Source organism: Balaenoptera physalus (genome assembly GCF_965194825.1).
Source record: "Balaenoptera physalus genome assembly, chromosome: 1".
NCBI lineage: Eukaryota > Metazoa > Chordata > Mammalia > Artiodactyla > Balaenopteridae > Balaenoptera > Balaenoptera physalus.
Genome location: NC_138882.1, coordinates 114,404,922 through 114,417,331, shown reverse-complemented (window position 1 = coordinate 114,417,331; position 12,410 = coordinate 114,404,922). Strand labels below are relative to the sequence as shown.

The 12,410-nt window shown below is 35.1% G+C and overlaps 1 protein-coding gene across 9 annotated transcripts in view; it reads left to right on the top strand.

The window, feature by feature from the left end:
- The window catches only part of CCDC18 (coiled-coil domain containing 18), a 127,196-nt gene that overhangs the window by 16,076 nt on the left and 98,710 nt on the right, over positions 1-12,410 (top strand). For all 9 annotated transcript variants that reach the window (XM_082476251.1, XM_082476254.1, XM_082476249.1 and 6 more), the window contains 4 exons: positions 6,600-6,696; positions 8,108-8,229; positions 9,160-9,451; positions 12,109-12,233. In XM_082476251.1, the coding sequence (XP_082332377.1) occupies positions 6,600-6,696; positions 8,108-8,229; positions 9,160-9,451; positions 12,109-12,233 (636 nt within the window). The remainder of the gene's footprint in view (positions 1-6,599; positions 6,697-8,107; positions 8,230-9,159; positions 9,452-12,108; positions 12,234-12,410) is intronic.

The window sequence follows — 12,410 nt, the reverse complement described above, 5'->3', positions numbered from 1 at the left end:
AAACTTAGACTAAATAAATGATTTCCCAACAAAATTAAGTTTAACAAAACTAACTTCAGCATAAATTGAAAACCTTGGGGATTTCCCTGGTGGTCCAGTGGCTAAGACTCTGCGCTCCCTGGTAGTCCAGTGGCTAAGACTCTGCGCTCCCAATGCAGGGGGCCCAGGTTCGATCCCTGGTCAGGGAACTAGATACCACATGCTGCAACTAAGAGTTCGCATGCCCCAACTAAAGATCCCACATGCCACAACTAAAGACCCCCGCATGCCGCAACTAAAGATTCCACATGTGGCAACAAAGATCCCGCGTGCCACAACTAAGACCCGGTGCAGCCAAATAAATAATTAAATAAATGAATGTTTTAAGTAAATAAATTGAAAACCTTAATAGTTGTTTAGCCATTAAAGGTATTCAATCAATCATTAGAAATTTCCCCACAAAAAAATAAAATAATCAAAACGATGATGACGAAAGGAACAGTCCCATTATGGTACATGGTGGCTAAAATGAAAAAGACTCACAGTATCAAGTTTTGAATTTGTAGAGCAACTGGAATTCAAATATATTTATAGTAGGAGTATAAATTGGTAGAACCACTTTGGAAAACTATTTGTCAGTATCTACTAAATCTAAACGTAAGTCACCCTATGATCCAGCATCCACTCCAACAGAAATGAAGACCTGTATCTATCAAAAGACATGTGCAAGGATGCTCAAAGTAGCTTTATTAATAATTGCTAAGTGTTCATCAACAACAGGATTAATAAATATATTCATTCATATTCTGAAATATATGAATCAGTGAAAAAGAGCAACTATAGTTCTTTAACAACAGGGACAGATATTACAGATGTTAAACAAAGGAAGCCAGATGCAAAAGAATACTGTGTATTTCCTTAAGAAATCAAGAATAAGCAAAATTAATATATGGTGTTAAAAGTCCAAATAGTGTTTACCTTTTTAGGTGAAGAGTATTGACTGAGAGGGTGCACAAGGGAGCCTTTTGGGTGCTGGAAATGTTCTATATTTGATCTGGATAGTAGTTATGTGGGTACACACATATGTACAAATTCATTCACTTAAGATGTGAGCACTTCACTCAATAAAAAATTAAAATAACTATAAGTTAAATCTGAAAAAATCTACAGAAGATAGGTACAATCTTAATGGAGGTTTAAAAATGTACTCAGGATTTGTTTTAATCAGGTATGGCAAGATAGACATGGAAATGGCTGTCATAAATGAAGAAGTTTTTATACTCACAGATTACTAGAAATAGGAGACATGACATGTCATGTAGAGGGACCACACAGGGAAGTATCAGGGTTGTTCAGAAGGCAGAGGGAGTTGGGAAGAAAATATGAACAAGAGGTTTTACTGTGGCTTCTGTGGGAATAAATGGTTGAGGTAGGGTATTCAGGCTTCGGATTGGCTAGTATGAATAATCTCAGTTGGCAGAAGTGTAAGACTGTCCTGAGTGGTCTAGTACCTGGTCCTGGGGTGATTAGGACAGGAGAATATTAGCCCGGTGTGTAAGAGCCAGATAGAGGAATGGGGAGTGGGCTCTGGATTACTTAGTTTGTGTATGAAAGGTGCACTCCCATGTGCAAAGTTTATTAATCTCTGGGAATTGGTTAGCCCTGGGAGGGCCAATCTTCCTAGGGTCAGTAATGCCCCAGATGTCAAAATATCAGACTAAAAAGACATACTTAATACAATGGAGAAAATAATAAAGGTTCTTTGAAAGCCTTAAGAGAAGATCTAACTAATGAGGTGTATACCATTTTTCTGGAAGGGAACCTAACATAAAGGTGTCAGTTTTCCCCGAAATAGTTTATACATTCAGTACAATTCCAATCAATATCCCAGCAAAATTTTTGGTAGAACTTAATGAACTGACCCTAAAATCATGTGGAAGAACCAATGTCCAAGAACAAACAAGGCACTTTTGAAGCTGTAGACCAAGGTAGAGAACATGTCTATAGATAACAAGACTTCTAAAGTTATACTAATTAAGTCAATGTGATATTGGTATAGGAATAAACAAAAAGATCAGTGGTACAGAACAGAGACTCTTAAGCAAACATGCATACAATGGAATCTTCATAATGTAACAGGTGGCATTACAAATCAGGGCAAAGGATGGAAGAATCAATAATTAAGGTGCTGGACAAACTGACATCATGTGTTTCATATGTAATATAGTGAGAAGGGTACAACACTGTTTATGTGGTATGCCTCTTGAGAATGAATAGCCTGAAACTAATCACGAGGAAACATCAGACAAGCTCAGGTTGGTCTTCTGTAAAACAACTGTTTATTCTTCAAAAATGTCACTGTCATGAAAGACTGAGAAAAGCTGAGAAGATGTTCCAGATTAAGGAGACTAAAGAGACATGATAACTAAAAGCAGTAAGTGATCCTGGATCAGAAGAAGGAAAATTCCATAAAGAAATTATTGGAATAATTAATAAAATTTATATGTGAATTGTGTATTAGACAGTAATATCGTATCAATTTTAGATTTCTTAAATTTGATAGTTACTTGTGGTTATATTACTAGTTACTCTAGGATATATAGTTCAGTGCAAAAAAATCTCTCAAGTGAGAGACATAAAGCAATGGTGGCAAAATATCAAAAAATGGTGAATCCACATTAAGGGTATACTGATTTAATTTTAAAAACAAATACTTCAGGAGGACTTCCCTGGGGGTCCAGTGGGTAAGACTCTGCTCTCCCAATGCAGGGGGCCCAGGTTCGATCCCTGGTCGGGGAAATAGATCCTGCATGCATGCTGCAACTAAGGAGTTTCCATGCCACAACTAAGAGTGCATACTGCAACTAAGAAGTCTGCATGCCGCAACTAAAAGATCCCACATGCCGCAACGAAGATCCCACATGCTGCAACTAAGACCCGGCGCAGCCTAAATAAATAAATAAATATTAAGAAAAAAAACGAACTTCAAAAAATGATTCATGGAGAATTGATTATTGATTAAAAAATTAAATTAGATTCCTGCCTCATACTATACCTGCATTAAAAAAAAAAATTCCAGATGGATTAAAGGCCCAATTGTGAAAAGTAAAACTTTTAGAGAAAATATATGAAAATAGTTTCTGTGTTGTCTCATGGTAGGGAAGAATGTTTTAAAATGAGAGCAAAAAAGCATGACTATTACAGGAAAAGATTGCTAAATTTTAAGTCCATTAAAATAAAAACCTTGTGTTTATAAAACTCATCAATTAAGAAGTGAAAAAGGGCTTCCCTGGTGGTGCAGTGGTTGGGAATCTGCCTGCCAATGCAGGGGACACGGGTTCGAGCCCTGGCCTGGGAAGATCCCACATGCCGCGGAGCAACTAGGCCCGTGAGCCACAATTACTGAGCCTGCGCGTCTGGAGCCTGTGCTCTGCAACAAGAGAGGCCGCGATAGTGAGAGGCCTGCGCACTGTGATGAACAGTGGCCCCCGCTTGCCACAACTAGAGAAAGCCCTCGCACAGAAATGAAGACCCAACACAGCCATAAATAAATAAATAAAATTTAAAAAAAAAATAAAAGAAAATTATAAAAAAAAAAAAGAAAAAAAAAGAAGTGAAAAAGACAAGACTAATGGTTGGGGAAATATTTGCAAATAATATAACAAAGATTAATATCCAGAATTTGTAAAGAACTCTCACAAATCAATAAGAAAAGGCAGGGTTGGGGGGCGATATCCAGTAATAAAAGACAAAGAATCTGTAGAAGTAAAGGACAGGAAACTCAGATATCCAATGAAACATGAAAGTTGCTTAACCTCACTGCCATCAAAAATGTAAATTAAAACTACAGTGAGGTTGTAAAGCTACAAACATGTCACACTATTAGATTGGCAAAAGTTTTAAATTTGATGATATTGTAGTAACTCACTGAGCATTTATTATGTGTAAACACTTTTCTAAGTGCTTTAGGTATATAACTTATTTATTCCTCACACAATCATAAGAGTTTAATAATATCCTCATTTTATAGATGAAGAAACTGAATTAGAAGTTAACGTCACCCATGTAGAAAGTGGTAGAGGTAGAATTTGAACCCAAACACTGTGGCTCTAGGGCCCAATGAATTGAATACCGTGACAGAAGTAGTAGTGCAAAGTGGTTAGGTAGAAAGATTATGCAAACAGGTTACATTCACAGTAACCCGTGAGATCTTGGGCAAGTTACTTAACCTCTCAGTTCCTTGTTTGTGGCACTTACTTTATCATAGGTCGCTGGGAGGCTTAGATAGGTTACTATTTTATTATTATTCTATACTGCATCTCGAAGTGTGGGTGAAGGTGTGGTATAATAAACTCATACATATTTCTGGTTGGGAGAGTAAATTGGTGCAGCTGCTGTACTACTTTTTTTTTTAAAGGATTTAATAAATTGAAGGTGTACCATAGTACCTTCAACTTTGAAATACCTTTTGGAAAATATCTAGCAATTCAGCTCCTAATTATTTATCTTAAAGAAACTCTCACACATATTGCCAAGGAACTATGCACCAAGGTGTTCATTGCAACATTGTGTTAGGTGGAAGCAACCTCAATGTCTATCAACTAAAAAAATGGATGAATAAATTATACTATTTTTATACAATAGAATAGTATATATTAGATTTTTTAAAGTGAACTATAGTCACATGGATGAACATAGATATGTCTTGAATAATAATGAACAAAAGTAGTCTGTAGAAGGATATATACATTGTGGTGCCATTCATATAAAGTATATGGAAAAAGATTACGATATTTCAGTGAATGTAAGATTCCACAGGTTTTAAGGTGTACCGTTATTTTAGTAATCACTAAGAAAAAATATCATGAAACTATGGTATACCATCAACTGTAAAATACATAATAATTTTAGAGATGTTAAAAATGTGAAAACAGTGTGCCTCTTACAATAGATGAACTATGATGTATTGTTTGTGGATTTTTTGGTTAACATGTGAATGTACAAAATGTATGATGATAATACAACAAAGTCACACTAGGGTTACCTCTGTGGAAGAAGTCAGGGGAATGGGGTTTGGAGGTGAACAGGGACCTCAACTCTGTAATGTCTATAATGTTTTTTTGCTTATAATGAAAAAGCTACATGAAACAAAAATAGCAAAGAGTTAAGATTCACAAAAGTTGGGTTGGGAGTACATGTATATATTTATCCATTCTTTTCTGTGAGGCTGAAAATATTATGACCTTTTTATAAATATTGGTGGTGGGACTTCCCTGGTGGCGCAGTGGTTAAGAATCCGCCTGCCAATGCAAGGGACACGGGTGTGAGCCCTGGTCCGGGAAGATCCCACATGCTGCGGAGCAACTAAGCCCGTGAGCCACAACTACTGAGCCTGCACTCTAGAGCCTGCAAGCCACAACTACTGAGCCCACGTGCCACAACTACTGAAGCCTGTGCGCCTAGAGCTTGTGCTCTGCAACAAGAGAAGCCACTGCAATGAGAAGCCCGCACACCGCAACGAGGAGTAGCCCCCGCTCGCCGCATCTAGAGAAAGCCTGAGCACAGCAACAAAGACCCAACGCAGCCAAAAAATAAAAATAAATAAATAAATAAAGCTATTAAATCTGGTCAAAAGTATGGACCATTTAAAAACTAAAAAGTGAAAAATACAGGTATCCTTTGCTCTCTGAATTCTAGCTATGCCAACTAAGGAATGGAATATATTCTTGTAGATTTTCAAATAAATCCCTTATTGTTTAAACTCTTTTTTATTTGAAACTTGGAACCAGACAGACATCCCTGATATCCACAGTTGCTGTCCAAATTTAAGAACCCCATATATTCAGGAAGTAAGAGATACTTTCACTTGAATTTGTAAGCCAATAGAGAAGAGACTGAAAACACAGAAGAGTCCTGAAAGGGAAGAGCTAAGATCCAGAGTATAGATAAAGGAATTCACCTTGGATAAGAGAAGAGTCACTAACTTCAAAATAATGTGATGAAAATAAGTTTAAATATAGAAAAATTTTTAGATGTGGGTATGAAATTGACCAAGTTCCAGCCTAGTAGTCTCAATTCAGTGTGAGAGGTATGAGGAAAGGTCAGGATGAACTAAGAGGTGAGACAGAATGGTTGGGCTTAAGACAGTGCTTGGTAGTGGTTGGATTTTGTTGTTCAGATTTTATATCTTTTTTGAAAATTTACTTGGCCTTTTCAAAGATCACAGGATTTACTGAGTATTTTTAATATACTAGACAGTGGATTGATTCTGTAATACCTGATCTTTGAAAATTTATCATATAGCCTCAGGCAACTTCCCTAATCTGTCTTTTCCAGACAGAGAAAAAATTGCCAACACATAAGAATGTCTGTATATTTCAAAGTTTATAAGTATTTTATATTCTATTTTATTTTTCATATAGATTTCATAGTGAGGAAATTATTATAGTCTAGTCTTCATTTTTCATTTTGCCATTTTAAGCCTTATACTCTTTTTTAACACAGAAAAATCTGATTCTCTCTAGTTATTCCTTATAATTAAATATAGGTTATTTTGGAACTTAAATACACAAGTACAGAGCATTCTTTACTTTTATTAATTATCTCTTGTTAAATTTTAGAGCTGAACGACAAAGGAATGAAGCACTATATAATGCTGAAGAGCTAAGTAAAGCTTTCCAACATTATAAAGAAAAAGTGGCTGAAAAACTGGAAAAGGTAAGAGGCAGTTGTGCAAATTCAGTGTTTTGTATTACCATCCACATTCTGAAAATATAGACATAAATAGAATATCTTTATTTATGGTTAAAGTGGGGAGTAATTTTTATGATCTCATTCATAATAAAATCATTGAAATAAAGAATTTATAATTATTAGTTAAGTATAATATTTACCATCTTCTTATAATGAGCAGAAACTTTCTTATCCAAAGAAGGAAAAGAGTGGAGACAAGGAACAAAATGTAGAGAAAAATGGGGTGAGTGAGCAGTTTGGAGCTATAGAAGTAAAAGCAGGAAATTTGTTCCTATCACCTCAGTGAAAATGAAGGCAGAGTAGTTTATGTAGCCTTTAATTGGTCTCCTTAGACATAGCACCCTGAGAGAGGCTCACTTCTGCCTCTCAGAGGGAAGGTTCCTTGAATAGGTTCTACATAGTAATATAGTGGCTTAATTACATTCATTGACTATCTTCAAGTAATACCACATGATAATAAACCTGTTTGGAGGGAGGCCACATGTTGGACATTAAGATAAATTCTTTATATCCTTAATTAATATAAATTCTTTATATCCTTAATTAATATTTACAAATTCTGTTCGAAGAAAGGTAGGATAGAAGAAATATTAAAAATAAGAAAAATTTAAGATCCCATTAGATACTGACGTCTTAAGTGTGAATTAATAAGATCACTGTTTTGAAAGCCTTGGAAAAGGTCCCTGTGGGAAAGAAATATTGTAGAAAGGATTTTTAATAAGGTAATCTGGAGTGGGAGGTAGAAAACTTAGTAGGGGGAATATCCTCCTAGAGAGGGAGGACTTTATAGAGGAAAGAGAGGAAAATGTAAGAGATGATTTTTTTCATACTTCTTAGGATTATCAATTTCAAACTGCTCAGCAGAGCCCTATAGTTAGATAGATATAACAAAGGAAGTGGGGCAGATCTGTCCAGTCCTCCATTTCCACTGCTCAAACCTGGATGCTTGACTTTTATCTGTTTTAAATTTGGGGCTGTGATTTCCTTGGGAGTACTCTGTGGCTAAAATTTCAAAAATTACTTCTCTGGAACATTTGCACTAAAGTTAGCCTTTAGTAACTTGATGGAGCATCTCTACCTGAGTTGCTTGCCTTGTCCACATAAGAGCAGAACAATTCTGCTTTCAGGTAATCATGCTGTTGTTCCTTTCTTGTAGGCTCTTAACCATTTCTGGACAGGTGGTAGCATTCCCCCCTCCCTGTTCTTTGTTGCTGAAAGTTCACTTTGCTCCTTTCACTACAAGGCTGGGGACTTAAACTTGCTGAGTACTTACTCCACTCTCCTGCTTATTTCCGAAATCACTACATTTTAACTTGAAATACCTGAAACTTATGACCACATTAGTGCATCCACTTAAAACAAATTATTGTTTTAGGTTCAAGCTGAAGAAGCAATATTAGAGAAAAATCTAATTAACTGTGAAAAAGAAAATAAAAGGCTACAGGAAAAGTGTGGTCTATATAAAAGTGAACTTGAAATTCTGAAAGAGAAATTAAGGTACAGTATCCTATTGTAAAAAAAGGATTTTTGTGTGGAAATAGAGAAAAAACTGAAACATTTAAAAATAGAATATTTTGAATTCTGTAATTATGGCCTTAAATAATGTAGAAAGATAGGCATCCATGACTGAAATTGTTTTCTACTTGTAAATTTAGGATTTTAAATGAATAAAACATGTGTTGATGTTAATATACTTGTAAATATAGAGTAATATGATCAACATATTTGCTTTGAATATATTTAGAAAAAATTAACAGAGATGTAGTGTCCTTGTAGTGTGACCACATTAGCTAGTAAAATATGTATTCTTCAAATCATGAAGCATCACCTAGTCTAACCTTCTCATTTCAGAGATATTAAAAATGTGAAAAAGGGAACTGATGAAATACAATAACAGTTCTAAACAGTAGATTGTTCTAATGTTTGACATGTTTTTATAGGTTTATACATATATATTTTAAAATGCTGCATAGTAATCTGTTAATGGTTAATTAGACTTTATCTTTTAGAGTTGTGGCTAATAAATAGTTTGTGATTTTTTTCCTTATACTATCTAAAACTTTCTTGATGCTGCAAAATATTGTGTCCGGATTTTGGAGCTAACTCTCCTGTCGTACACTTTTTAAAAGGGAGCAGAAATACCTCCAAGATAGTGGGATTATTCTGCTCAACTACTTACTGTGAGACACTGGGCAAGTTTCATAACCTTTCCTTGCCTTGTTTTCCTCCATCTGTAAGCAGGGAGTAACAATAGTGCTAGCCACATAAAGTTGTGAGTGCCTAGCATGCAGAAGGTAGGCACTCAGTAAATGTGAGCAAGTATTATTTCAGAATTAAACTTTAAAATATTTAAAAAGTGAGATTAACTAAATATTATTGAAAGTGAATGTATGTTTTATTTTCATTTTTATGCTTTTTTCTTCATAGGCAGTTACAAGAAGAAAATAATAATGGAAAAGAAAAATTAAGGATCATGGCAGTGAAAAATTCAGAAGTCATGGCACAACTAACTGAATCTAGACAAAGTATTCTTAAGCTAGAGAGTGAGTTAGAGGATAAAGACGAAATACTTAGAGAAAAATTTTCTCTGATGAATGAAAACCGAGAATTAAAAGTTCGTATTGTAACACAGAATGAGAGACTGGATTTGTGTCAGCAAGAAATAGAAAGTTCAAGGGTGGAACTGAGAAGTTTGGAAAAAATTATGTCCCAGTTGCCAGTAAGTATGTGTGACAAGGAAAATTTTACCCAAGTGCTTTATAAGAGATCATAATTTTGTTGTTGCTTTATTACCTTCTATTTTTTTCCTCACATGTCTGCTTTCAGTCATCAGTTCTTTTCTATCTAATCCTTTTTTCTGAATTTACCTTTCCATCCTTTCTCAATCTCTCAGATGCCATGTATAAGAATGGCACAGAATTTTTTAAAACAACAGTTTTAAAGGAACATTTATATACCACAGCGTTCACCCATTTTAAGTGTACTGTTCAATGATTTTTAGTAAATTTACAAGTTCTGGAACAATCACCACAATCCAGTTTTCAAACACTTCTATCCCCCAAAGGTCCCTTGTGCCCATTTATAATTAGTCCCTGTACCCATCCCCACTCCTAGGGAATCACTAATCTACTTTCTGCCTATGGAGATTTGTCTTTTCTGGACATTTCATATAAATGAATTGTACAGTATGTGGTCTTAAATTTTCTTAATGTTTTTGAGGCTCTTTCATTGTGATATATATCAGTATTTCATTTCTTTCTATTGTTTAATATTATTCCTTTGTATGGATATGCCGCATTTTATTCATTCACCAATAGATGGACATTTGGGTTGTTTCCACTTTTGAACTATTATGAATGATGCTGTTATGAACATTTGCTTACAAGTCTCTGTCCACACATTTCTCTTGAGTAGATACCTAGAAGTAGAATTGCCGAGTCATGTGGAAAATTTATGCCAAACTTTTGCAAAGTGGCTGTACCATTTTACATTCTCACCAGCAAAATATGAGGATTTGTTTCTCTACATCTTAGCCAACAATTGTTATTGTCTGTCTTTTTGATTATAGCCATCTTAATGAGTATTAACTGGTATCACATTGTGGTTTTAATTTCCATTTCCCTGTTGACCATGTTGAGCAACTTTTCATATACTATTAGAATGGTACAGAATATTAAATTGTTTTTATGGTAGCATCTGGCCACCTTTTCTCTATGAGTTATATATATGACCATATTTATAAGTGAGATTAGGAAGAAAGTAAGTATACTTGTGTCAGAAATTTGTTATTCATAGGTGCAAAGTAAAGGTGAAGTCAGGAGAAAGGTATAAGATAAATGTGTCATGATTGGTTTCACATATGGATGGATGGTAGACTTTTACCAATTTTAAACTGTTATGGAATTATGAAGCTGAAAGGGACCTTAGTAATCATCTAATTCAGTATTATCATTTTATTGAATTGGTGAAGAAGTGTACCCAAGGAAGTAAATAATTTGTCCAGCTAGCTAGTGGCAGAGTTTAAACCAGAACATACCATTCTTGGTTCCCATCCCCCTGCAGTATCTACTTTCCTGGGATGCTGATTATTTGCTTAGATTGTTTTTTTTAATTAAAAAAATTTTTTTGGCCACGTGGCATGTGGGATCTTTGTTCCCAGACCAGGGATCAAACCCGCGCCCCCTACAGTGGAAATGTGGAGTCTTAACCACTGGATCACCAGGGAAGTCCCTGTTTGCTTAGATTTTTAATGTACTGTTTGCTTTTGAAATTTGATAATAATCAAATGCAGGTAGCATTCACTTAAAATTGATACTTCCTTTGACTCAGTATCAAGAATTACTTGATATGTGATTCTGAAAGTGGTGTGATAATATATGCTTGATCCCATATAACGTGGTTTGGAAATGTGAATTTGTCTATTTCTAAAAAGTGTGATTTTGTTATAGTTTGAAGGTAGTAGTCATTAAGTGCTTACCTTGCCCCTTTTCACAACTAATTTTTAAAATTATTATTCAAAACATACAGAATGCATACAGAGACCAATATAGCACATTTGCTAAATCTGGGAAACATATCGTGATATCTACTTCAGACATTTTTAGAATAAAAATTTATAGGGAAATAAAGCCTCATTATGTACTTCATTAGATCCCCATTCTCTCCCTCTCTCCTCAGAGGTAGCCACTATTTTGAAATTCATATGTATCCTTCTTGCCCATATTTTAAATATTGCCACATACAGATGTATCTGGAAAAAAAATATATAGTTCAGTGCATTTTTGAAAGTACGATATGTGCCTCTGTTGTTTTTCCCTCAGTGTCATGTGATGTCTCCATAATGATTTATATAATGCACATTTATTTTAACTATTGTAGTTTTCCCATTATGTTAATATTTCATAATGAATTTATGCATTCTGTTGATGGCTGTTAGATTGTTTCTATTAAATTCACACAATTTTTCAAACTTACATGAAAAATAATTGTATCGGACTTCCCTGGTGGCACAGTGGTTAAGAATCTGCCTGCCAGTGCAGGGGACACAGGTTTGATCCCTGGCCCGGGAAGATCCCACATGCCGTGGAGCAACTAAGCCTGTGCGCCACAACTACTGAGCCTGGGCTCTAGAGCCTGCGAGCCACAACTGCTGAGCCCACACACCACAACTACTGAAACCCATGTGCCTAGAGCCTGTGTTCCGCAACAAGAGAAGCCACCACAATGAGAAGCCCACTCACCTCAACAAAGAGTAGCCCCTGCTCAATACAACTAGAGAAAGCTCACGCGCAGCAATGAAGACCCAATGCAGCCATAAATAAATAAATTGTATCATAGATATTGTAAGTTTATATATGTTTGTTTTTAAACTTGCAGTTAAAAAGAGAAATGTTTGGTTTTAAATCATCTCTGTCTAAGCACCAGATGAGTATTTTGTCAAACAAGGAAGACAGTTACATTGGCTGCTGTGAGACAAATAAAATGGTGATTTCGGAATTGAGGTACGGTTTTCAGATGCTGAAGTTTTAGCACATACAATGTGTTTTAAAAATTGGTAATTAAGATCTTTAGTTGAGAAGTTGAGAAATATACAGAAAAGTCTAGAGAGTATTATAACAAATATCCATATTTCCACAACTAAGAGCTGATTCTTCTTAACATTTTTTGATATTTTTTTC